The sequence below is a fragment of the Canis lupus genome, chromosome 20 (assembly GCF_003254725.2).
Source record: "Canis lupus dingo isolate Sandy chromosome 20, ASM325472v2, whole genome shotgun sequence".
Classification (NCBI taxonomy): domain Eukaryota; kingdom Metazoa; phylum Chordata; class Mammalia; order Carnivora; family Canidae; genus Canis; species Canis lupus.
Genome location: NC_064262.1, coordinates 43625845 through 43652661, shown reverse-complemented (window position 1 = coordinate 43652661; position 26817 = coordinate 43625845). Strand labels below are relative to the sequence as shown.

Here is a 26817-nt window from a genome sequence, read left to right as displayed (position 1 = left end):
CCTGGGATCGAATCCCACATCGGGCATCCCGGTGCATGGAGCCTGCTTCTCCCTCTTCTCTGCCTCTCTCTCTCTCTCTCTACCATAAATAAATGAAAATTAAAAAAAAAAAAAAAAAAAAAAAAAAAAAGATTCACTGGTTAAAAAAAAAAAAAAAAGGTTCATTGGTTCAAAATAAAAGATCACAATCTTGAGTCAGAATTTTGGAGCTGGAAGGAGCCTTAAAGACCACCTATTAGGGACGCCTGGGTAGCTCAGCGGATCGAGCCTGCTTCTCTCTCTGCCTGTGCCTCTGCCTCTCTCTCTTCTCTCTCTCCCTCTGCGTGTCTCTCATGAATAAATAAATAAAATCTTAAAAAGAAAAAAAGACCACCTCACCTATTAGATTTTAGCCAAACTCCCTCTGTTTCATAGATGAGGACATCAAAGTCCATTTGAGATTTTGTCTAAAACAGAAGTTTTAGGGCACCGACATGAACCAAATGCCTAAGATGATTGAGGACTTAGCTGAAGCACCTCGTTGTAACTCTTACAACAACCCAGCACCTTAACCTCCTTATACCTCAACTCGATGAGGTACATTAGTCTTGGGTGATATTCCCAAGGTCATACAAAGCGAGGGAGTGGTAAGGCCAGGATTCAAAACCAGCTCTGCCTGCAACCACAGCCTGAGCACAGCACATGACTTTCTTTTCTTTCTTTCCCAGAGGGGGAGGAGAGGGATGACCAAGCAGGAAACACGAGTTCTGCTTCCTACTCCCTCACATACTTGATGGGACCTGAGGAAAAGTCACTTTAACTTCACTTTGATGGCTTCATCTCTAAAGTGCGTGGGAAGGACTCAATCTCTAAGTTTTGTGACTCCTTTTGAAAAAATCCAAGAAATGGACTCTAAACAGACTTTGCTTCCACTAGCTCCTGGAAGCCTACTGTACCCATTCTTTAAAAAAAAAAAATGTGTGTGTGTATATATATATATACACACACACATTTTTTAAATATATATATATTTATGTATATATATATATATATATACACACACACGCATACACACACACACACACACACACACACACTTTTTCTTTCTCCTCTGAGCCATTGGACTGAGTTCTAGCAGCTGTCTCTCCAGCTCTTCAACAGATCATGACACCCAACAGACCACCTTACACATGCTGGCCCTTGAACACATGGCCTTTCAGAGAGACACTGCAAGGATGACCTGACCTCTTCCAAACTCTCGTCCAGCTTGTTCTATAGATGAGTAAAGAAATGAAACTCAAGGAATGAGCTGCGGTTCCATAAAATGTTGAGAGAGGTGACTAACTTCCCCTCTCGGTTTAAAGGATCCTATTTGCCACTGGCTCCTGCTGCCAGCACTCTGCATGAACTCTTCCTTCCAGATGTCTGACACCCAGCAACAAAAATCCTTCCAAAGGCAACAATGTATCAGCAACCCAGCTACCTTCAATACAGCTTGTCAATGAATGTGTCACTCTCACAGTATGTGAATCCTTGCTAATCAGGGGCTCTGGTCTCATCTGACACTGAACTGCCTTCTGGCCTCTGTCAGGGTAGGTTCCATCTGGGCATTCCTTCCTGGATGTCCACTACCTGCTAGGCACTGGGGCTGCACGCTAGACGCATCTCATTCTGTACGATCTTCACATCTACTCTACTGTGTAGATATAAATGCTGGCTTTCCCGTCCCTTTTGAGAGGAAATTGAGGCATGGAGAGATTTGCCTAAATTCATATTTCTGAGAAGCAGTGGGACAGGGTTACACTCCCCAGCCTACTCTCATTACAGGGCCTGCTTTTTATTCTTCACTACAACCATTAATTTTGCCCAGTAACTAGAAAAAAAGGGAACGGTGTGCTGGTGCTTCCACCATGATCTTGGGTTACTTACCATTTGGCTCTCATGCCCACACATGGTTATATGGAGATGGCACTAGTGGATGGGCCACGTGTGGCGGTGTTCACAGGCCACAGGCCTGAACTTAAGCATTCTGTCCTCTAAGGTGGGGCCCTGGCTGAACACCAGCCAACATTTGATCTTGTCTTAACCTAGGAAGCAGGAGGGATGTGAAGCTTCAGCTAGGACAGTCACCCTAGGACTGAATGCCTAAAATCTGCCTCTGTTGGGGAATGCTTCTTGTAGGGCTGAGTTCAAGCGTGCTGCTTTTTCGCAGAGAAAGCCCACCCATGCTAGGCAGAAGACCAGCCAGCAAAGGGTCCCACCTGAGAGTGCTGAAAATGGCACTTGACCCCACATTGTGCCATGTGCAGACATGCAGCCACTGTGACATCACCCAGGCAAGAGTTGAGCTTTTTTAGGGACTAAGAGCAAAAGCCCTTGGAGGGATCTGAGAGAAGAGCAAGGGGAAAGAAAGAGAACCAGTTCCTCCAATGGCACCAGGCATAAGAAGGGAAGTCATTTAGCTTCAGATTCCTGCTGATGCCACTTATCCCTGGCACCAGTAAGTGCCACGCAAAAGTGGGGCTTTGGAAAGAGCTTGGGACCAAGGAACTAGGCTGTCCATGTCCACAGCCCCGGCCTACCAGGCAACAGGCTCTCTGAAATCTATTTGAGGACTTTGAAGACAGATGGAAGCCTACTGCTAAGTGAATACAGACTGGGCTTGGAGTCAGGAGGCCACAGTTCTACTCCTACTCCTGTGGCTCACTACCTCCTGATTTCTGGCAAGACAGTTGCCCTCCCTGGGCCTCAGTGTCCTCATCTATAAAACGAAGGAGGATTGAGCTGAATGCTAAGATCCCTTGCAGGGTTGAGATTCTGCTTCTTTTGTTCTCATGAACAAATTCAGTATTTTCTTTGCTAATTTCTTGGATTTTTTATATGTTTATCAAAAGTGTCCCTTAACTTCCTTTCCCCGTTCTTTGTTCATATACAGGAGGAAATCCTCCAATAATGTTAGCCATTTTCCTGAGCATGCTCAGTGTTTCAATCAATTACCATTTCCTTTTGTTAATTCACTTAATTTTTTTTTCAGAGTGACAAAAAGCACTAGGAAGATGCATCAAATATTACAAAGTGGTAAAAGAGAGAAATCTTTAAAGTGAAGCAGGACCATTTTTTATTGTTTAAATATATGTATATCCACATCGATTCTGAGCTTTACCATCTGGTAAGATATATGTTTTGGGTAAAATGAGGCTCAGAACGTTTAACTGACTTGCTCAAAATTGCAAAAAATGATCTCTGGCTAAGCCCAGATTGCTGGAATAGACACCTAGTAGTCTGCACCAATAGATCATTATCTTCCTAATCATTTTGCCTTTCTAGATTTTCTGCTGCTACTTCTTGGTTTAGAAATGTACACTTTGTAGCAAAGTCAAAAGTTATTGCAACAGAACTGTGGCTAGAATTGCATTTGTCCCACTAGGCTTATTTTTCTAAGGTGAGGTATCTATCTCATCCAAAGGGATTCTGTCCCCACAGACCCTGACCAGGAGAAATTCATGTCTCAGGTAACCTAGAAAAATCAGAGTTCAACTGCCAAATTTCTACATACCAGGAAGGTTACAGTTTGGAGGAGATTATGAAAAGATGGGAGTCTTCCTGGTATTCTCTGGCATTTCTTGGATGGATAATTGAATTAAGTGGGGCATGGAACTGGAGCCTTCTTACCTTTACAGTCAAGAGCCAGGAATAACCTGGTCATTTGTCTCTGGAAATCTGCTTCCAAAGAGGAAAGCAAAGGATTAAAAACATGCAAAAACAGAAAGAAACTCGAGGGTGCATGGCCTCTGTTTCTTTTTTTCTCCCCCAGCAGGTCAATATCCAGACTTCGCTGTTCCATTTCTATTTGGATTTCTGTGGCTGTGAGCATGTGTATGTGTGTTTAACTATTTCCAGATTTGCTAATCAGAATCAGTGACCCCCTTTGTTCACACATGCCCTAGTGAAGAGACATAAGCACCCTGCTACCCTTTCAAAATGAAACACACATGAAAACCGTTCCTCTAAATGAGAATAAGCTTAACCCACATAGTTCTATCAATTTTTCTACCACTGTAATTACAAGTTGTAATTTCTAGAAAAGCAAGACAGCCCCAGACCTGCCGGCCTGACTGGATAGGTTATTTATACCGAGTGTTTCTTCAAACAAGGCACAGGGAGGACAAGTCAAAATATTTCAAGGAAACAGATCTGTAGGGAAAACAGTCGTTTGCTTCTGCTTTTCTGCCGTGCTGGGCTAATTGTGAAAATGCAAAGGTAAAGGCCTAGCACTTGGCTATCTCTCTGAGACTGGAAAGATGTTCCCTGGCTGGGCTTTTAAGAGCTCTCTGCCAACTTCAGCACCACGGACTCAGCATGGCCCCAAGCTCTTTTCTAACCAGCTTTTATTGCTTTAATTAACCAAGGTTAGGTGGGACACGGTTTACTCCACCTCTGTAATGTCATTGTTGCCTGCTAGTGGCTGGCGGCAGCTCTTTACCTCTCGCCCTTGATGCCTGGCCTGCACAATTAGCACCTTATTATAGGTTGGCCTCCCGTCTAATTACCACACTGGCTCAATTGGGCACTTTATTCCTTGTCTTGTTTATGCGCTAGTTTGAGTGCCTGGGCTCCCCAGCTACAGTAAATCCTCAACTCCTTTTAGGTAGGTGTGCTTTCAGCTTCCCATCTCTGGCTCCACAAGAACACGAGACACTCACGGGCATACAAACAAATACTTCCGGTTTGAAGAGCTTCTAGATATCTATTCTGGGAGTAAGACATAGCTGGAATCTGGATCTCTGTGCCTAGCTCCACCATCCGTTCTAGATCCATTGGCCTTCTCTGTTGCTGAGGGCTCTTCTTAGCTACTGTGAGTCAGGTTCTACTTGGCCTACATGTAATCTTTTCCCTATCTAAAAGGGTTGGCTGAAACAGACATAGGAGCATATCCTCAGCACCACGTTCAACATTCCTTTAGAGTAAGGATTCAAGGGATGTGAATTTATGCTTGAATAGACTCCCTGCTTTGGGAATAAAAAACGAACTACAGCTTACAGGGCAGCTACCAATTCCATAACAAACAAAGACTTCCTTCACCAAATACTCTGGCAAATGAAGTGGAGTCTGGTGAGGAGTCTGCACAAAGGGACTTTAGGAGTGCAAGTATGGGAGCTAGATTGCCTGGTCTTAAATCCCAGCTCTAGCACTTTCTTTCTAGTCTGTGACCTGTGACCTTGACAATCAACCTCTCCACCTCAGTTTCCCAATCTGTAAGATACGAATAACAGTACTTGCCTCATGGGCTCTTGTGAGGACTAAATCAAGTAATCTTTGGAAAGTGCTTTAGAACAGAGCTTGGCCTGTAATGAGCACATGTCAGTCAGTGTTAAGTAAAATTAATAGAGTACAGAGATTCAGAATGGATGTACCTACAAAACAATATGCTTCCCCACCCCATGAAGACCCTCACAGTGATGAAAAAATATGCTGGTTTTATAGACTAAGGTGTTGTCCTTGGCTTTTTGATTTTTCTGGCTAACATGCATTCTTTGACTTGCTTCAATAAACCAAAAAAGAACTCTGAATTTATGAGTTTTAAAAATGTCTAATGCATTACCACAACAAACGATAAAAAATGTTCCACCGGTTTTGAAATATAACGGTTAAGGTGTCATTGTTTTAATAGAGAATTTAAAATAAACATTCCGCTGTTTACACCTCTCAGACCCGCTTTGCCTAACATATCAGACATCATTCACAATAGTATTTCACAATATTATTTAACAAATATACCAACTTTTCTCCAGCAAGGAACCTTTAGTCAATTGATCAATAGTCAATTGTCAGGGGAATGGTTCAAATTTTCGTTCCATATTTTGAAGACACATTGAAAGATTTTCATGAAAGATGATTCTGTGGCATCCAACTCAGACTCTTCTGTCTTTTCTGATCTGTCCATTTACTGCCACTTTTTAAATCCTCAATCCTCTTAAATATCCTAGCCGCTAAAATTCCATGTTCAGGGTCTCCACTTTCTGGGCAATCTCTAGAACAAAATATCATTTCTAACATCAGCAGTCCCTTGTCTCATCATAAAGCTCCTCACATAGAAACCAGGTGCCCAACCACACAAAGATGCCTATGTGCCACAACAGGTGGGGCACCTGTGCTGTTATTCAGAAGGAAACCCTTCCAGCTTCATCTCTCAGTTTCCCTGGAGGGCAAAGTCCAACCCTGTAGGCTGTCAGGTGACCTATAAGAGAACTATGTAGAGATACACAAAACAACTGATGTCCAGTCTACCAAGAAGCGATCACTTATTTTGGAACTCAGCAGTTTACAGCTTAAGAATATAGGCAGGTACTTCTCTCTGTACCCCCCTCTGATCCACCTCCCCAATTCCACTGTGCTCGTGGGTGCCATCATTGTAGTTCTTAACCGTGTTCTGCGGTTATGTTGACCCTAGAGCCTTACCCTCTGCCTGGGGAGCTTCTCTGGGCAGAAGTTGTGTTTTATTTGTTCTAGCATTTCAAAGCTGGCACAAAGCCATCCACAGTAAGCTCTCAATAGTTACCTGCGAAACGGTATTGAAGCTACAAGCTGGGAAATACATTCTTTAGAGGATCGAGCTCTCAAGGGTTACTGCATTTTCACTTTTAAGAACAGGGAGGCTCCTTAAAAAGAGGGACATTTGGAAGAGTCATCAGATCCCCTTGCCTCAATCACTCAGGGTTAACCTTCCCTCATTTATCACATGGCCTCTTTAAAATCCGTACCATACCCTACCTTGCCTCACCTTAATGGGCTCCTTCAGTGACCCTATATTCACCTTGCAGGTATCCCTTCTGGATACCCAAGGCCCATACTCCCACTTGGCCACCGCCAGGACTGGCTTCTTTCTTTTCGGGGCAGCTGTCTACAGCTCCCAGCGGCCACACTCTCAAGCCGAGGCTTCCAGCCATCACCGGGAAGCGCTGGGGATGCCTGGGTACTGTGCCCCTCACCGGTGCCAGTTGCCAAGACTCGAACCCCCGTCCTCTCTTTGAGGCAATCAATGCTCCAGCGACCACCTGGGGCAAGGGGATCCTGCAAGGTTTGGGGTCAGCGTCTGGTCAGCCCCAGGGAGAGGCGGCAGGGGTGGAATCCTTGGAGGGGAGTGAGGACGCTTCGGGGCTAGTGGGCACTCACTCCCAGCCCGGACCCTTCCTACCGAGAACGAAGTTCATCACCTCTTCTTTTCAATCACCCTGGGGACTAGGGAAATGCAAGACGGAGGGCGGGGGGGGGGGGGGGGGGAGCGGGGAGGAGAGCAAGGAGACAGCCCCTCAGACCAATCACGACGTCCGCCTCCCCTCGCTCGGGGTCGGTCTCTCTTTCAGGTCTCTCTCTCTTTCTCAGGTCTCTCTCTGTCTCTGTCTTTCTTTCGCGCGCACACACGCACACGCACACACACACTCTGCTACTTCAACTCCAGCTCTGAGCAAACTGCGACGCGCGCCTCTCCCGCTGCAAGTCCTAAGCTCCGGCCCCGGCCCGCGCCTCTGGCCTCACCCCAGCCTTTTCACTCAACCCCGGTCCTCCCTCTCTCAACTGACCGTGAAGCCGGAGGCAGTTCCCCAGTCCCGGGCCCCCGGTGGGGCTCCAGCCGCCGCCGCCGTCGCCTCCCCCTGCAGCCCCCGACCCGGGACCCGGCCTCGGGCTGCAGCGATGGCTCCCCGGCACGAGGCGCCGCGGCTTCCTGGACTCGTCCAGACACGGGGCGGCGCGCAGGAGAAGCCCATCGAGCTGCCGGCGGTGGCGGCAGCAGCAGCGGTGGCTGCAGGAGCGGCCGCGGCGCAGGCTGATGACACAAGGGCGCGCGGGGCGGGGGGGGGCGTGGTCGGCGCGGGGGCGACGCGGGCCGATGACGTGTGGCGAGCGGGGCGGCTCGGCAGCATGGCGTCCGTAGCGCTGAGCGAGGCGGAGAAGGTGTACATCGTGCACGGCGTCCAGGTAGCTACGCCGCGGCGCCGACCACCGCGTCCCCCTGGCGCTGCGGGTGGCGCTGCGGGTGGCGCCGCGGGTGGCGCCGCGCCCTAGGCCCGCTCGGAAGGAGGCGGCCGGGCGGCGTTTCCCGTGTGGCCGCACAGCCCGGCGGCCGGCGTTCGCAGCCCGAAGCCGGCGACGCGGGCGTGTTTAGGACCCCACGGCGCGGGCAGCCCACGACTGTGCGCGCCTGCAGCGACCCGCGGCTACAGGGTTCCGAACCTGGGTGGGGAGGCGCGCCCCGGGACCTGTTTTAGCGAGGGAGCCCGGCCCCTGGGGCCGCCTCTTCAGCCTTCGCGCGTCGCCTCGCTGGGCTGAGCCTCGCTTTTCCGTGCTGGGGAACGGGGGTTGGCGGTGGGCTGGTGGCTGTTCCCTACCTCGTGGTTGGGAACCGCAGGGAGAGAGGACACTGATGTGAGGGCGCTTTGAAAATGCACATTTCCTTACAAATAAAGGGGAAAAGATCCGTAGAAAGCGGCCCTATACCGGTGGCACTTAGTTCTACGGTGCAGAAGTAAAGATTCAGAGGCAGCTGTAACTGTGTTCAGATCTTCCGTGGTCTTCAGCCCCTAGACTTGACCACACCGGAGCAAGACTTGGAGGATGTCGGGTCGTAATGAACTCCCAAAGGAAGCCGTGTGTGTGTGTGTGTGTGTGTGTGTGTGTGTGTGTGTCCTTGTCTGTACTCTACCCAGGTTAGAGACCGTCCCAGACCTCTTGGTGAAGTCTAACCGGCATTCGGTTCTTGCCCCTAGAAACCTAATCATTTTGTGTCTTTCTTTCGCTTTTATTTATTTTTATTTTTTTTTTTAATTTTTTTTTTTTAAATTTTCATTTATTTATGATAGTCACAGAGAGAGAGAGAGGCAGAGACACAGGCAGAGGGAGAAGCAGGCTCCATGCACCGGGAGCCCGACGTGGGACTCGATCCCGGGTCTCCAGGATCGCGCCCTGGGCCAAAGGCAGGCGCCAAACCGCTGCGCCACCCAGGGATCCCTATTTTTTTAAGAAGATATTATTTGTTTGTTCGTGAGAGGCAGAGACACAGGCAGAGGGAGAAGCAGGCTCCTCGCAGGGAGCCGGATGCGGGATTCGATCCCAGGACCCCGGAATCACACCCTGAGCCAAAGGCAGACGCTCAACCCACTGAGCCACCCAGGTGCCCCTCTTTTCTTTCGCTTTTGGTCCAGTATGCTCAAATTCAGCTTCCCTTTCCATCAGCCGTTTATTCTTTTATTATTTCAAAGATGAATAAGTACTAGAAAAGGCAAAGTAACATATATGCAAAGGGAGTGGTAGAGTTAGTAGAAGTCAAAGGAGTTCTACAATATTGGGGCCTGTGATGCTCTGAAGGCTTCCCTAAGGATGTGGAATTGCTCCCTTTAATCCATGTCAGGTCTTCCTCTGTGTGTTTTCAGGACTCTGTGTTCATTCATTCAACCTAGAATTAAGCTGGACTCACAGATAGGAAGGAGCCTGCCTACTTATATGGAGCTCCCATGCTAGAAGGAAGAGACAGAAATTACAGATCTGTATATGTGTTTGTATGTAAAATTGTACTGATAGCTGTGAAGGAGAAAAATCAGGGACCTGATCTGGTCCAGTAAGTCAGGGGAGACTTCCCTAGGGAAATAGCATTTGAGATGAGCTCTCAGCATACTTATGCTCTCTGTGTATGTCTCTCATGAATAAATAAATAAAATAAAAAAAAAATCTCCCAACACTTTATGAAAATGTCCATTCCCAGGCTCCAATCCCTGGGTTAACAATACAGTATATACCATGCACTATTTAAAGTCTCGAAAATGAAAAATAAAAAATAAAAAAATAAAGTCTTGAAAATGGTATGGGGAGGAAGGGGGGCGGTGGTGGTGATGGTGGTGGTATCCAGAATTTCCCTTCCTCTTTCCTATTTGCTCATAGGATTCCAGAGGAAAGAGAAAGAAAGAGAAGTAGAAAAGGGGATTCTCTTTGGCCTTTGCTTTGGGATCTCTATTTAAGGACCATAAGACAATGGCTTTCACTGCAGTAGGAAAGCAGCATGAAAGTCGAGGACGGGCTCTGCAATCAGATCTGGATTTCTGTCCCCACTCCATTACGCACTCTCTGTGTGACCTTGGACAAGTGACTTACCCTGTCTGAGCTCAGTTCTTTGTCTGCAATGTAGAGATAATAATGTTTACCTTCAAGCCAGTTTCAAAGATTCAATGACATAAAAATTATAATATAATATATACCTAACAAGAGTAGGACATCTCAGCCTTCTAAGGGTGACAGGGAAACCAATCCAATCATCTACTAAGAATTCTGATTGATCAACCTTTCCATTTATCCTGTCCCACTTCCTCAGATCCATTCTCTTTTTTTTTTCTTTTAAAGATGTTATTTAAAAAAAATAATAGGGATCCCTGGGTGGCGCAGCGGTTTGGCGCCTGCCTTTGGCCCAGGGTGCGATCCTGGAGACCCAGGATCGAATCCCACATCAGGCTCCCGGTGCATGGAGCCTGCTTCTCCCTCTGCCTGTGTCTCTGCCTCTCTCTCTCTCTCTCTCTGTGACTATCATAAATAAATAAAAAAAATAAAAAAAATAAAAAATAAAAAAAATAAAAAAAATAATAAAGATTTTATTTATTTATTTATTCATGAGAGACACACAGAGAGAAAGAGAGAGAGGCAGAGACACAGGCAGAGGGAGAAGCAAGCTCCATGCAGGGAGCTCAATGTGGAACTCTATCCCGGGCCCCCAGGATCACACCCTGGGCTGAAGGCGGCACTAAACCACTGGGCCACTGGGGCTGCCCAGTGTTGGGAGATTTTGATGCTGCCAGCAGATGCTGGCTTACGGGCAGACCACTGGCCTGGCCCAGCTGAGAGTCTGCTTTGGAGTCTCTGCTTCTGCCTACTTGGGGTCATATGGTCTTCCACTGTGAACCAGACTGAGCTCCTTTCCCAGCTACACCATTCACTGAGGGATTTTACCTGAGTTTCCCATCTAGCTCACTCTGGTAAAATGAGACTGTATCCATTTGGGGGGCAAAATGGGCTCGTGAGGAATGACATAATGAGGAAATATAGAGCACTTGGCATGTGATCAACCCTAAAGAGATGTTGTCTCCTTGTCAAGTTTGTTTTTTCCATCAGAAGTATGGCTTTGTGCTGAACCATGCATATTATATTCCCAGCCTTCACAGTGACTGCCAACAGCCTGTGGCTGTTGAGGACCAGAGATTATTAAATTATCTCAAGAAAAAGGGGATTTGTTGCAAGGGCTAGAAAGTCCCAAGGCTGCTCCAGGGTACTGCATCTCATGGGCTCCGCAGTGAATCACGTGGTTTGTGTGACTGCTTGTCTTTATATCTATGGTGACACATCCACTTCTCCTGAAGTATATCTCTTTGCAGCGTTTGCCATCCAACTTCCCTTCATCTTGGTAAATCTGTCTCCACTGCTTGCCCCCCACCAACCCCCATACCTTTCTTCTATGTGGCCTCTCCAGCCTCCCTCCAACCTCACTGGTCAGTTCCTCTTTCACTCCCTTCTCAAGTATTTTCCAGGTCAGAGATCAGATTCCAAGGAGAAAGACAGTTTCATGCCAGAGAAGCTGGTTGCTCTCTGGATTGTATGCTTGGGCTTGTGTACCTACCACTGGCTCTGGCTGTTGGAGGTAGGCAGTGACTGAGTCATGTGGCTTCAGTGGAGCTGGACGCACACTAGGCTTTCCAGAGGTCTGCTTAATGGTGCTGTGGCCATGGCCTGGATATTAAACTGGCCTTCATAAGTTCAGATCAGACCCTGGCAGTGGATTAGCCCCACCAAGAGGCTTCCCCCGAGGCCTTATCAAAGCCATTTTATGGAATTTTTCCTGGCAATTGAAGGGAGGGTAGCTCAGCTCACAGTTTCGGTTTCTTTTCTGTGGCTCTAGCTTTCATTGTAAGCTCTGTTAGCAGAACAGTGCAAAAGAGCAGGAATGGGGCTGAGATTGGAGTTGTTAGCTATAAAACCAAGTAGTCTATACTCAGCCGTTCAACCTGGCCATGCAGAGCTGGAGTGAGCCCCCAGGACTCTTGATTTTGAGCCCCGTGCCCTTTCCATTTGCAAGCCCATGGCACAAAGAGCCTGCACCCCAGCAGTTTGCAAGGTGAACAGAATCACATCCTTGAAAGGAAATGCAGACTACTCAATACGCTTGGAAGATGAATGAGGATTGGCATCTGGTTTTCCCTTCTGTGACTTGGGCCAGGGTCTGTAGAACTTTATTTGATGTGGTCCTTCTCCTAACTGGAGTTGCGTTCTAGTAGGTGAAGCATCCTAGTCTCCGTTCTGTAGCAGGTGTGAGGTGTTGGACACATCAGAGAGAGGTAATGGAGGGTTAGCATCACTGCCAAGGCCAGGGTCTAAATTCTCCCAAGTGTGTTATGTTAGTAGAGCCAACTTGTTAGCTTCCTTTAGTGAGTGATAGGACTGGGTTACTTCCACTCTGCCACAGGCACCTCAGTGACCTACCTCATTGATAAGCTCTCTGCAGGGTTGTTTTCGAGGATTTGGTGAGCTGATCCTAGCCCCAGAAGCAGGAGAAGGAAACTGTGCAGGGGGTACTTCTGTGTGCTGCACTGTGCTGAGGGTCCCCTAAATGATTCCTGGCTTTTGGATTCTTCTATATTTCTATGAGGTGGAGTGATTCCTGCTTTCTAGACAAAGAGATGGACTCCAAGCTGTTAGAAACTAACTTGCACAAGGGCACAAAGCTGGTATGTGACAGGAGAGATTTATGTAGAGGATGGGGGTACCTGGGTGGCTCAGTCGGTTGAGCGTCCAAATCTTGGTTTTGGCTCAGGTTGTGATCTTGGGGTTGTGAGATGGAGCCCCACATCAGGCTCCATGCTCAGTGGGGATTCTGCTTGGGATTCTCTCTCTCTTCCTCTGCCCCTCTCACAAGCATGCTCTCTCTCTCTCTTAAATAAATAAATCTTAAAAAAAAAAAAAAAAAAAAAAGATTACATTTGCCACTCCATGGTGTTGTCCATCACTTTTTGACATCTCTGTTGATTTGTTGGATGGAGCTTTCACTGCAGGGCAGCCCCTGTTTAAATGTTCACACATGGATTCATTCCTTTGCTTCTGAGTACTACTGGTAAATAAACATTTTGGTAAGATGTCTGGCTCTGAGCCAGACCAAGCAGGTTTGGGTAATTTTTAAGCCTTTTATGAGGAAAGCTGGATTAAAAAAAAAAATTCTGAGTGCAGTGATTCATGGACTAATTTGTTGTGTTTTTTTGTTTTGTTTTGGTTTAGTTTGGTTTTGGTTTTCCTCCCATTCTCTTGGGTGCTTTTTTCTATGAAAAAAATACATACTCCGCATCCTTGGAAAGGGAAATTTGTAGATTTTTCTCTTTACTTGTCACCTGAGCCTTTCCCAGTGAGCCTTTGCCAGGGAGCAGAGAGTGATTTTAATGGCCTGTGTTTTTTTTTTTTTTTTTTTTTTTTTTACCCCTCCCAGCCCCCTCTTTGAACAAGGGGGTTATCACTACAAAGGGTTGTGACTAGGTCTTTCCAGATAAGTGGTATTTTAAAGCTGTGGTCGGAAGCCCTGTTACCTCATGGCCTCCTTGCATTCAGAATTGTTTTCTCCATCATTAGGACCAACTGGTGGAGCCAGCCGTTCACCCTTTGAGGGAGGCCTGCACTGTCTGTCTCCTGTTGCACAGTGAGAATGCAGGGAAGCATGTGGAATTCTGGCTTGGAATTAAAGTGCTCCTTACTGGCTATGTGACCTGAGCCCAGACGTTTAGAGTCTTTCAACCTCTTTCCTCATTTGTAAAGAGGAACAACAACAACAACAAAAAGCTATCTTACAGGGTTATTTTGAGAGTAAATGTGTCAACTGTGTAGCATTCCTAGCACAGTATCCCAAGTAAAGTAATTGCACGTTAGAGAGTAGCTGCTATTTGTTTTTGCAAATAATTGTGGCTGTTTTAACTTATAGATCTGTAGAATTAGAAAAGTACCTTTGAGGCCTTCTAATTCAATGTCCATCTTTCAACAAAGGAGGAAACTAGTCTGAGCATTTTGTCCTCGGTCAAGCAGCTAGGTATGGCAGGACCAGGCCTGGAGCCCATGACTAATACTCCTAGTGATTGCTCACGCATATACACCTGACCTGCGACTCAGGCAGGAAGGAGGTCTTTGTAAATGATATTTCTGGGCCCTGTTTTCACATTCCTCACAGGGCACTACTGGGGGATGGGGCATCAGAGATTGACCTAGGAAGAAGCCTTTCCTGTTCTATGGGTGAGTTGTTAAAGAGATAGTTACATAGTTTGGGGATCCTCCAGTGAAGAGAGATCACTTTATGGAGTTGGTCCTTGGAGTTCATTTCCTAGACTTGAAATTCTGTTGCTTTTTAAGTACAGATCTCCCCAGACTCAAGATGGGGACTGCCTCCAGGGAGGGGATGGCCTGGGGATTGGATGAGCAGCAAAGGGACTTCAAGCTGACCTGTAATGTTTATTTTCTCTGCATTAACAGGAGTTGGGATGGGGAAGAGTAGGAACAGAGAAGGTTGGAGCTGGGCAAATGGTGTGCTTTGCTGGATTTCAGTATCTCAAAATCAAAAGTCAGTCATATATGCAGTGAGCCTGGCAGTTTAAAGATAAATTTGTGACACATAGCTTAGAACAGTGTTTTTAAACATTTTGAGGAGCATTAACCCCTTTGAGAATCTGATGAAGCTGAGTCTTTTTCTGAAAGAAAAAAATGCTTTGAAAAAATGTTTACAAAAAATGAGGAAGATCTCCATGAGCTGATGTGTAGTGATTTCCTGCATATGTATTCTTAAGTGTTTAAAAAAAAAAAAGCAGAAGTAGCAAAGTATAAAACAGTATCTCTAGTATGCTTCTCTTCATGTAAGAAAGAAGCGGGTATAAAAAATATTCACATATCTGCTCGATTATGCAAAGGAAGTACGGGAATGATGAACCAGCAATTAAACAGACTGCCTGGGGTGGCTGGGAAAGAGCTAGAAAGAAGGAGGGCATGTAAATAGGGCTGAGGGAAGAGTGGCCTTTCCCTGAGCACACCTTTTCTGATAACTTTGAGCAAAAGAGTCATGGCGATAAGTCCACGTACCCAAAAAGTAAATAAATGATTAAAAGTAGCCACACTGGAGCACTGACAGCACTAGAACCTCACAGGGGTGCAGAGGAATAGAAGAGCCAAACTGAAGGTTGGGGAAGACACCAGGAAACAGGGTTCCAGATGGGACTGTAAGGCTAAAGACAAAAGAACTGGACCCAAGTACTGTCCTCCATTAGTAAATTTGTTTCTCAAGATTTCACAAATACATAAATACATTGTGGATAATGAGAGCCAGGTTTCTCCCTTTCTGAGAAAGAAGTTACAAATAGGAGGAGGAAGGTTAGAACCAACTTATCAGTGTGAACACATGGCCTTGTAATAGTTATGTGGATATAATAGGTGTGTAGATATAATTATTACGTGGATGGACATAGAAAGAATTACAGCTGTGTGGGTTAGTGTACATCAGTGTTACCTAGTTCCCTTTGCAGAGAAGTTCTGGAAGCAATGATATCCCAGTGGCAATGAACTTACTTAGCAATCAGATCCTGGATTTTAAAGCACTGTTCTTCAATGAAAGGAATCATGACTCCTCAGAAGAAGGGCTAATCCCAGGGCTGGGGCAGGGAAAAATTCAAGAGGCTGGAACATCTTGTCAGAAGTAAAGATGTTCTCAAAAAAGGTTGCAGGCATGTCAAAAGAATGTAGGAACCAACCCAAAGGAACTCCCAGTGGCCAGATCTGGAACACTTTGAGCAGCAGGATAAATAATGACAGTATTGGATTATAACTACAGCATAAAACAGAGATCTGTGAGTTATATTGGTATAAGTAACTAATGGAAGAAGTAAATAAAAGGGGACAAGGGATACGTAGTATCGTAGACCACTCTGAAATCTATCTTCTGCAGCAGGAGTCGACAAACTTTTCCGTGAAGGGCTAGATAAGATTTGGGGCTTTCAGGTTATAAGATCTGCGTCACAATCATTGAGTGTGAAAGCAGCTAGATTGCCTCAAGGAACAGGCGTGGCTGTGTTCCAGGAAAACATTTCAGAGAAGCAGGTGGCCCTCGGGCCTAAGTGTGCTGTCCCTATTCTAGAGAATGCCTGGCTTAGAAGATAATGGCTAGTTATTTTTGTCTGTCCGCAGAGTGGATTTTGTTGAGTTTAGGGGGCAGGAGGGCTACAGCTGAGACAGTTGTACCCGTAGCTCTGACAATACATACTTCCTGGTGCAATTTTGGCATGGCAGATTTGGAAAGAGGCAGCTTATTTTGTCTCTTGTTCAGATTTTGTCTGTTTTGTGTGCCTTTTCGGTATAGGGGGGATGTAGTACGGACTTTCCACTTTGCCATGCCTGGGTGTAAGCCCACCTTTGGTCTGTGTCACCAGCTGTGGGACCTCAGATACACTGCTTTACATCTCTGAGTCTTCATTTCCTCCTGTGTAAAATAGTAATGTTGTTCCTAGCTACAAGGATAGAATTTTGGATGATTCACTGAGAACGGGATGCTGTAATGCCTAGTTCTCCTGGGAGAAATGGCATGAATGAGTTTAGTAATCTGTTGGTGGTTTGGTTGTGGTTGTATTACAGTTGTGGTTCTTGCACTTTAGGAAGACCTCCGTGTGGATGGCCGTGGCTGTGAGGACTACCGATGTGTTGAAGTAGAAACTGACGTGGTGTCTAACACCAGTGGGTCGGCCAGAGTCAAACTAGTAAGTACTGTGGCTATAGTTCATGCCCATGGGGAGGATCGGCAGGCCCTAGAGAGCCAGCTGCAGACTCCTCTGGGCTTTGGGAGGCATATTTTTCTAGGGAATCCAAGACCCAAGCCAAACTCTGGGAGGGTGTCTGTCTAGGTCTGAAGGACCCTTTACCTTTTCAAAGGGCCACTTCCCAAGTTCCTATGCGCTGCTCCTAAAATGGTCCCCCAGGGGCATAGTCTGTGAGAGAAGGGAGGTGGTTGGGTATCTAGCTACCTGCCCTGAGTGAGGACCCTTCTTATGTGTCTCTGCAGGGTCACACAGACATCTTGGTGGGAGTGAAAGCAGAAATGGGGACGCCAAAGCTGGAGAAACCAAATGAAGGCTACTTGGAGTTCTTTGTTGACTGGTCAGTACTATGTATATATGTATGTTTGTTTTTTAAGTAGGCTCCACACTGGGTGTGGAGCTCAACATGAGGTTTGAACTCATGACCCTGAGATCAAGACCTGAGCTGAGACCAGAGTTGGACACTTTTTTTTTTCCATTTGCAACTATTTACTTCTGAAACACATTATGATAGTCACCATTAATTAATTGCCTACCACATAGCAGGCAATGTGATGAATGTTTTACATACATTATCTTTAATAAGAGTTGGACACTTAACTGACTGAGCCACCCCGGTGCCCCTATGCATATGCTTTTAAAGAAAAATGATTTATTTTATTTTTTAAAAAGATTTTTTTTTGTTATTTGAGAGAGGGAGAGAACACAAACATGAGCCAGGGGTGGGGAGGGAGAGAGAATCCTCAAGCAGACTCCCCACTGAATGTGGAGCCTGTTACAGAGCCTGAGCTCTGTGGGGAGTCTGCTTGATTTTACCTCATGCAGCTCTGAGATCATGACCTGAGCCGAAATCAAGAGTCAGATGTGTAACCAGCTGAGCCACCAAGGTGCTTCTAAAGAAAAACAATTTGAAAGAAGATTGAGAGACTGGACCTCTTGTTTCCTGTTGAGCCCATTTTTATTTTGTATTCAGTCATCATTCCTGCAGCCAGTAGGTATTTCCTGCATTCCTTCTAGGTGTTGGGCACTGGACTATGTGGAAGAAAGCCTTGGCTCAAGTCCTGCCCTTGTGTAGTCACCTAGCCTGTGCTGGGCCTCATTGTCCTTGTCAGAGAGGAGGGCATTGCCAGGCAGCCCAGCACATGGTGGTCCTGAGAGTAGCAAAATGGTGGGTTTTGTGGTGCTTCAAAAAATATAAAATGTAGATAAGAAGGGTCATTTGGTCTAAATGCCATGTTTCTCTTCCTGCTCTAGTTTTGCAGAAAACTTTTCATGACTTGCTTGGCAGAGAAAGGATAAGGGCCAGCCAAACCACCCAACAAACGGAGGGAGTGGCAGTGAGGCAGGCAGTGTGGGTGCTGGGAAGAGCCAGGACTCTGCACTTTCTGCAGCCAGCCAGTCTTCTCTGGCCAGCTATGTGATCTCAGGCTAGTTACTTAGTCTCTCTGTGCCTGAATTTCTCTATCTAAAAAATAGGGATAATGATACTGTTGCAATGATGAAGAAAGGAAATGAGGAAGACAGAGTGAGCACCACCACAATGACTGGCTCCCAGCGGGTTTAAAGGAAGCACCCCCAGCCCTTGCCTCCCCTTTTTCAGGCTCAGGGCTCTTTCCTGGGTTGCTGGCCCAATCCCATCTTCTGTCTATAACTTTGCTTCTAACTAGGTGGTGACAGCAGGCTTTCTTAAAGTGGGTAAGGATCTCTATTAGCTCATGCTAGGTGCAGCTATATAATATTGATTCTGTATGGGAGTCCCCAAGACCCCCATATTTGGAGATTTGCTAGAGGGACCCACAGGACTCAGCATATAGTTGTACTCATGGCTGAGATTTATTATAGCAACGGAAATGCAGCAACATGCGTGTGATGATTCTGTCCAAGAAAGCCCATTAGAGAGTTGGCACCCGAGATTTTTATTGGGGCCGGTCACATGGGTACCCTCTCCTTAACACATACCAAATTCCAGAATCTTAGAAAGAAAGCACATATTCACCTTACCATATTATTTGCACAAATAGTCTAGGCACAATGGACCACAGTTCACTGTTAACTGGGAACGCTCTGATTGTCAAGTTCCCAGATGCTACCTGAGGGCCCACCTTACAAGCAGGCCCTTCAGAGGTAGCAGCCTTGGGCCTGCTGTGTGCACCTTTTCAGCATAGGTGCTAACCCCCGTTTATATAGTGAGTTAGTCTTTCAGACTCAAAGTTTGGTCCTTGGAGTGCCTGGGTCGCTCAGTTAGTTAAATGTCGACTCTTGATTTCAGTTCAGGTCGTGATCTCAGGGTCGTGGGATTGAGTGACGTGTTGGGCTCCATGGTGGGTATGGAGCCTGCTTAAGATCTTGTCCCCCACTCTACACACACGCACACTAAATAAATAAAATAAAAAGAAGTTGGTCCTCACAACATTGCTATGAGAGAGACGACCAATGGAGTTGAGGGTGGGTAGGTGAAATTCCCCAGGGTCATAGAGCTGGAAATGCCAGCTCAGATTTCTCCCAGTCTAAGTCTTTGCTTGTTCTACTTCATGCAGTCTGCAGAAGCCAGCTTTCCAGGGGTATTGTGCTCAGAGTTCTGAGAATGTATCTGCATTTAGCTTTCCGGCCAGTTTCCTTCCAGCACATTCCTACAGCCTGCCCTGCAAGACACCCCCCCCCCCCCCCCCCCCCGCCGCCAGGCAATCTCCTCTCCTGGTTGGACCTGGCTGCTCTCACCAGTCTGAGTCATCCAATGGGACTGGCCCATCCTTTAAGTTTCTGTGACCTTGTTCAGGCCTCCAACTTATCCCATTGCTCTTGGTGGCAGAAAAATGCCTCTTCTGGCCTTGATCTGCCTAATTCAGTGCAGTAAATGGTCACTGAGGGGCAGGCAAAGAACTGTAATTTGTTTCTCTTTTTCACCTCTTCGTTATCTTCTACCTCCTTCACTTAGGCAAACCACAGATAGCCCAACCACACCTAAGGGAAGGTGTTGCCCTCAGATGCTTGGTATAGGGGACACAGTTCATTGTGGCTCTGTGTCTGAACATGACTCCAGTTAGCCTGCTGCTCTTGTTCCTTTCTTATCCCAGCTGTAAAGGGAGGGTGGCTCCAGGATGGGAGGAGGCCAAGATCTGCCTTCTAGGAGTAGCCCTCCTGGCCATACACGGCTGCCTGCTCCTTTCTTTTGTCCCTTTTTAAGTCTCAGGAGACCCCCAGCAGGCCCAGAAGCTCCAGTTCCCAAGGAGTTCTGACTCTTTCAAAATGGATAATCGTAAGGTGGCATGCCTTAGTGTCTTCAAGTGGCTTGGTTAATGTGATCAGTCTAGCAGGTAGAACTGATGTAGTTTTTGAATATGTATAGGGGAGGTTTAGTGGGGTGAGATCTGGAGCTGATGGCCAAGAAAGAATTCTTAAGATGTCTTTCGTACAGAATGGTAGTTTTATTAATGCCGGGGGATAGGACCCATGGGCAGAAAGAGCTGCTGCTGCTGCCAGCTGCCCTCTGCTGCCCCTGGATTGTGAGGAGTAACTGATTATATACTTTGAGGTTGGGGAAAGTAAAGATAAGGGAAATTCCAAGAGGATCTTCATATGCTAAAGAAGATTCACCTAATACTGGAGGCCTTGCTATTGTCAAACTAAGGTTGATTTTCCCACTAGCAAGGCATTAACATTAAGACATTTAGGAGGGGATCCCTGGGTGGCGCAGCGGTTTGGCGCCTGCCTTTGGCCCAGGGCGCGATCCTGGAGACCCAGGATCTAGTCTCACGTTGGGCTCCCGGTGCATGGAGCCTGCTTCTCTCTCTGCCTGTGTCTCTGCCTCTCTCTCTCTCTCTCTCTCTCTGTCATAAATAAATAAAAATTAAAAAAAAAAAAAAGGACATTTAGGAGCTTCCTGGAGGAACCTTATACTCTGCCTTCCTCAAATATTTGTCAATGGGCTGCAGGTTGTATGGACATTTAATTTTATCTACATTTCCTTCTGCCTTTGTTTACCACATCAGAATCACCATGAGAGATTCACAAAATCTTGTATTCCTACAGAGGAGGGAGATGTTGATTTACCAGGCACTGCTGGCTGCCACCTTTATTGGAACCTCATCTGAGTCTTCAAAGAGCAACTCTGAATTGCACAAACAAACCCTTTTATTCTCATCCAGTGAACAGGAAGGGCTTCTGGACCTTTATGGCTGTGCCCAGCACTAAGGGGGATACCTTCCAGCCCCTCTGCTAGAGAACCCAATGCACTCACCCACCCATAGGCTGAAGCAGAGGTGGTATTCAGCTGGAGGATAGTAGTCGGGGTGGTGTGGGGTTGTCAGTTTGAGCCCAATGTGACTTAGCAGTAACTTCCAAAGTTTAATCATTTACATTCCCAGTGATTAGAGAGGTCTCAGAAAACGAACTGCTTTTCTGCTAACTCATTCTACTTCACTAGGAATAATACTTGGCACCTGAGCTAGATGTTGCCTCCCTCCCCTATAATATTCCCTATGTCTTGGGAGTGCTGCTCTTTGGGGCAGGTACCCAGCTGCGCTGACCCTGGCCCCGTCCCGGTGGAGTAGTAAAGACTTGGGGTTCCTGAGCACTGCCCGGGAGATGCCTGGCAGCACACACAACTCAAACTGGGAACAAACTGGGACCTTCTAATTCTTGTCTCCTGTCTTTGGTTTGTTAGCTGTAACTTGAGAACAGGCTGTTTTAAATAAGAACTTTGAAACTTTGGGAAAATATGGTTTCCATCTGAGGCCCAGAGGAGGGTTAAGAATTTAGGGAGCTGGTATGTCACTCTGGGCTACCACTAGGTGGCGGTCCATCTAGTCTCTTTGTAGCTCAGACACCATGTTGATGGGGGAGTATCAGGAGGAATGGTTTAGCCTCTTCTAGAGGCTTCGGGGCTTTTCACTGGGGCAGTTGAGAACATTTTTCATTCATAGACTTTTCAGTGTGCCCAGCAGTTGCCACTTCCCTATGGGATCTTAACTACTTTTCATTGTGATCACTCGTATTTATCACTCATATTGAACCAGAAGCTTCCAGCCCTGCATTGGTAAATGGAGCCATTGATCTCTGTTCCTTACTGCTTAGTGCTGCTTAAAGGGGATACTGTTAGTGCCTAGTGGGCTGGGGTGGTGGGGGATAAAGCAACAAGCAACCTGCAGAAGTCAGTTGAAGCTAGCTATACTCTGGAAGTCTTCAGAACTAATTAACTCTTACAGAAACTTCAATCAAGGGCTTACAATGAAAAGCTCAAAGTGTGCGACTGTCCCTGTTCCCACTTAGAGGGAAGCTTTTGCAGGTTCAGGAATGAGCACCTGTACACCTAGGGGAATGGGAAGAATTGGGGCATGCTGCAGGGCTAGATGACTGACCAGTGGTCTGGTAAGGCCCAGAGTTAGCCTGCCCCACAGACCCACTGAGTCATTTTTTTCTGCCATAGTCCTGACCTGATTCGGCTGTAAGACTCCAAGGATTTGCAGGCTAGATTGATCCCAGAGGAAACAATGGGTCTAGTGTGTGAAGTCCTGTCCCAGGTAGACATGTCCTTGATCTCACCCTATCCTAGTTAAACCAGAGAAGTCCCAAGCCAGAGGAGCAGAGTAGAGGTGATGAGTCAGGAGGGGTGGAGAACTGGGAGGGGCAGCGTTCCCAGGATTTTTACTAGTTTATCTGCTCAGTAAGCAGTTTCCCCACAGCCCCAGAAGAGGGGTTGGGTCATACTTTATGAGGGATCTGAATTGGTTTTGGCAGTTGTAGATACAGAAAGAACTTGGTTTTATGTCCCAAGTGTAAACTCTGCTACTGAAAGAATGTACTGTGATACCTCTGAGCAGGGGCTGATTTATCATCCTGTGTGCACGTTCTCTCTTTCTAAACTTTGCATTTAATAGAGAAGCCTTTTATGTAGGACTCCTTTGGTCTGCATTCTTGACTACAGTATTTGTGGTCTAGTAAGAAGTCCCAGGACCAGAGCATCCATTCATTACCTTGACTCACATTAGGTTATATAAGCCAGACATGCCACATAACACATTCGGTGAGAGTCCACTGCTGCCTAGCAGGTAAGGGCCGGGCTGCCTGGGTTGGAATTTTAGCTCCGCAGTCACTAATTGTGTGAGCTTGGACAAATTATATAACCTTCCTGAGACTCAGTTCCGTTTTCTCTAAAATGGGCTCAGAAATAGTGCCTACCTCAAAGGGTTGTTAGGAGTATTGAGTGAGCTAGTATATTTAAGATGCTAAAAGTGTCTTCAAGCACATAGTAAACATTCAAAAGAGCTGTTAAAGTTTTTCTCCTTGTAAAATGAGAAAGTTGGACCATGTGAAGTCTCCTTGTTCTCCCATAGGTCAGAACCCACTTGTGAGATATTTCACTAACAGTTTGTTTTCAAATGTGAGTTAAAATGCCTTTAGATGGGCTAGAAAGTTTGTCAGAGTCCCCATCACTGCCTGTTAATCACTGGTAGCTCTTTGTTCAGAGCATGTGCTTATCTGGCTGGACCCCTGTGGGCATTTGGTTTCTTGTCCTCCGACATGGTCTCTGAGGTCCTTTTCCAGGTCTGCATCTCTCTCTCCACCTCTACCAAGAAGTGTCCTTGTGCTAGGAGCATCCCTAGTGATGGGTGGGGGGGAACCCTCAGTTCTCTATCCCAACCCTACTCTTCATCCTTTGTTAGAATATGGGGTCTCTGACTTTTTTCATGTTACCTGAAGTTTTGTGCCCCTACCCCCTCCCAGCCCTGACAATTTCCTTCCATTTTTCCAGCCTCCTCCCCAGAGGCACTCCAAGGCTTAGGCACCATCCAGACACAAGAACTTTCCACGGTCTCATGAGCCTCTAAACCTGCCTCTCTGCCTGGCTACCAGCTATGCTGAAAAAATAGTGTGTTTAAAGAAAAAACCTTTAGAATAGGAAAAATTCCCACTTTAAATTAGTTCAGTGTCAAAAAACCCCCAGTGGGGCATGGTTTTGTGCGTAGATTAATTTAGCCATTTGGACCTGAGAAGTTCTATAAGCTATCCCCTAGGGCTGTAAAAGAACGAATACATCATCCCCGAGTAAATTAATTAGTGCCCCCCCCCAGGAGGGTGTGGCCCGCAGCAGTCAGGAAAAAGTACACGTTGTAAGCATAAGCACCTCTGGCTGGATTTGTCTACTCAGATCTATATAGATGTGTTTTTAAACACTTAAAAGATGGATCTTAATATTGATTACTTAGTGCATAAATTAGAAACAGCTTTTGTTTTGCTGGCTGTGCAAAATTATTGAATTGATTCTTGGTAACTTGATTATTTCACCACAAATGAGCTGCTTTTCATGGCTCAGTGCCTGAGTCCCACAGAAGCAGTGAGGGAACACTGAGGCTGCTGTAGGGGTGAAGTTTCTCTTAGGGATTTTAAGTTGGGACTCTGCTGGCTAATAGTGCTAAGGGAAGGCTATATAACTAGAGAAGCAAAGTTACTATATAGTGGACACTCTGTCTCAGGGGCCATCCTTACACCTATAGTAGGATGACATAAGGGATATTTAAATATATTAGGTGAGATTTCTTTCAGCATTACACAGGGGTGGGCATAGCCTAGAGCCTTCACATGGGTTTTGCTTTGCATGGAATCCCCCTACCTGTCTGCAGCCTGACCGACATGTGCTCACATTCGGGTTTGAGGTTTCCTGTAACCCCCAGCACTGGTCGACATCCTCCCCAGCCCCACTGCTGCTGTTTTCTCCCTGTCATGAAGTTCTCCCTGATTTTGGGACATTGCCAACTTAGGGCCTTCATCTGCCTTTTGTTCAGGTTCTCCTTCTCCAGTGCCTACTGTAGAGCTGGTACCTTCTGGATGAGTGAGTGCATGGACCAGAAAGCTTCAGTATGTGATTTTGTAGAGAACATTGTGAAACAGCTGGTGTCTTACCTTTCTGGACCTTATTCATTACAGTAACATGATTACTGGACTGTTAACTTATGTCAGATGTATTGAGGGTTTTTATTAAGCCAAAACCCTCAAAAATTTCCCATTAAATGGGAATGTTGTGGGATCCCTGGGTGGCTTAGCGTTTTGGCACCTGCCTTTGGCCCAGGGCGTGATCCTGGAGTCCCAGGATTGAGTCCCAGGATCGAGTTCCGCGTCGGGCTCCTTGTGTAGAGTCTACTTCTCCCTCTGCCTGTGTCTCTGCCTCTCTCTCTCTCTCTCTCTCTGTGTGTCTCTCATGAATAAATAAATAAAATCTTAAATAAATAAATAAATAAATAAATAAATAAATAAATAAATGGGAATGTTGCTTAGGGCAGCAAATGTTGATAACTGTTCCTTCTTTGTTGAGATAATTGGGCATATGATTCAAGAGGCCGGGGTACCTGCCTTTGGCTTGGGTTGTGATACTGGGGTCCACATTGCATTAGGCTCCCTGCTCAGTGGGGAGCCTGCTCTCCCCCCCCCCCCCCGCCTCTCCCTCTGCTTATGCTCTCTCAAATAAATTAAAAAAAAAAAATTCAAGAGGCCAAATGGAAAAGGTTTTCCTCTTGAAAAAACAGCAAATAAAGTAAAAGGAATAATCTGATATTTAATCAGCTGGTAGCTTTTCTCTCTCATTTCACTTTCCTGCTATTCAGTACAGTGATAGCTAAAGTGTGTAATAGAACTAGCATACCGTCATACAGATCTTCTAAATCATTCTGGGAGGGTCACTGTGCTTACGGTGTGGTTTTGGTTTTGAGAGTTTCGGGGTGCATTCTAAGGCTATGCAAACCCAGGATGGTGTACATAATTTGACCCCTTTATAACCAGACTGCTTGACTCCCTAGGCCTCCTGGCTTCCTGGGCCTGCCTGAGGGAAGTATTCCACTCTCCAGAGAGTTCGTTATTGCTGCCAAGGTTCGCTTAACTATTGTTCTCTTGTTTCTCTTTGGATAAAGATGGCTTCTGTTAGAAGTGGGGGGTGGGGGAACCCCCATCATGTACACTGACAAATCCAGGGCACAGTGCTTACTGATCTGGCTCACTGCACGTGTCTGGAGGGTGGACGAGTAGCATCCTTGCCTACTGCAGTGACTTTCCCTATACCACTGACCCTTCCATCTTTCCACAGGGAGACTGGAACAAAGCCTTGTGCCTTCACTCTTTGTATTTGAAAAGACTCACTCACCTTTTCTGTTGCCTCTCTATGTAGTTCAGCCAATGCTACCCCTGAGTTTGAAGGCCGAGGAGGTGATGACCTTGGCACAGAGATTGCTAACACCCTCTACCGGATATTTAACAACAAGAGCAGCATTGACCTGAAGTCCCTCTGCATTAGTCCCCGGGAGCATTGCTGGATTCTCTATGTGGATGTGCTGGTACGTATCACGTTGCTGTACTGGCCACACTGTCTGCCTCTGCTGGAGGCCAGTTGGCCTACTTTCCTGCTGGTGCTTTTTTCCTCTTCAAGTGGATGAAGTTCCTTCAACTTTCAGCTTCCAGGGGAAGATTAGACTGAAAAAACATGATGTCCTATAATAAATTTTTATTTTATTTTATTTTTTTATTTTTATTTTTTTCTATAATTTTTAAAATTAAATATAATGCACATACCATAGCATACATATAATACCGTCCTATAGCAAAAATCACAAAACAGTCCTATCATGGTAGCACCTAAAATTACCCACTGGGTTTGTCAGGGAAGGAAAGAAAAATAAAAAACAAGAGATGCTCTCAAGATGGTATCAGATGGAGGTGACGGGCAGAAGTTAGACAAGTTGGTGTATTCTACTTGGAATGAGGATGAGCTTTTTTTTAAAAAAAGATTTATTTATTTGAGAGAGAAAGTGCACACGCGTGTGCAGTGGGGAGGGGCAGAGGAAGAAGGAGAGAGAAACTCTAGCCGACTCCATGCTGAGTGCCGAGCCCTCTGTGGAGCCAGATCTCACGACCCTGAGATCATGACCTGTGCTAAAACCAAGAGTCGGAGGCTTAACTGACCACACCCCAAGGATGAACTCTTTATATGCATTTTCAT

At 46.2% G+C, this 26817-nt stretch overlaps 2 protein-coding genes across 7 annotated transcripts in view; one reads left to right on the top strand and one right to left on the bottom strand.

The window, feature by feature from the left end:
- ZDHHC3 (zinc finger DHHC-type palmitoyltransferase 3) overlaps window positions 1–7700 on the bottom strand; it is a 53721-nt gene extending 46021 nt beyond the window's left edge. Inside the window, exon 1 of one of the 6 annotated variants that reach the window (XM_025458229.3) lies at window positions 7560–7700. The gene's annotated coding sequence lies outside the window, so the exon portion shown is untranslated. Of the gene's footprint in view, window positions 1–1908; window positions 2266–6538; window positions 6617–7559 lie in introns of those variants that run through there. The other 5 variants (XM_049098549.1, XM_025458228.3, XM_025458230.3 and 2 more) reach the window with 5 other exon arrangements.
- Window positions 7701–7835: 135 nt separating this feature from the next.
- EXOSC7 (exosome component 7) overlaps window positions 7836–26817 on the top strand; it is a 35757-nt gene continuing 16775 nt past the window's right edge. Inside the window, exons 1-4 of the mRNA XM_025458235.3 lie at window positions 7836–7956; window positions 16677–16778; window positions 17081–17175; window positions 25990–26155. Of these exons, the coding sequence (XP_025314020.1) occupies window positions 7900–7956; window positions 16677–16778; window positions 17081–17175; window positions 25990–26155 (420 nt within the window). The 5' untranslated portion in view covers window positions 7836–7899. The remainder of the gene's footprint in view (window positions 7957–16676; window positions 16779–17080; window positions 17176–25989; window positions 26156–26817) is intronic.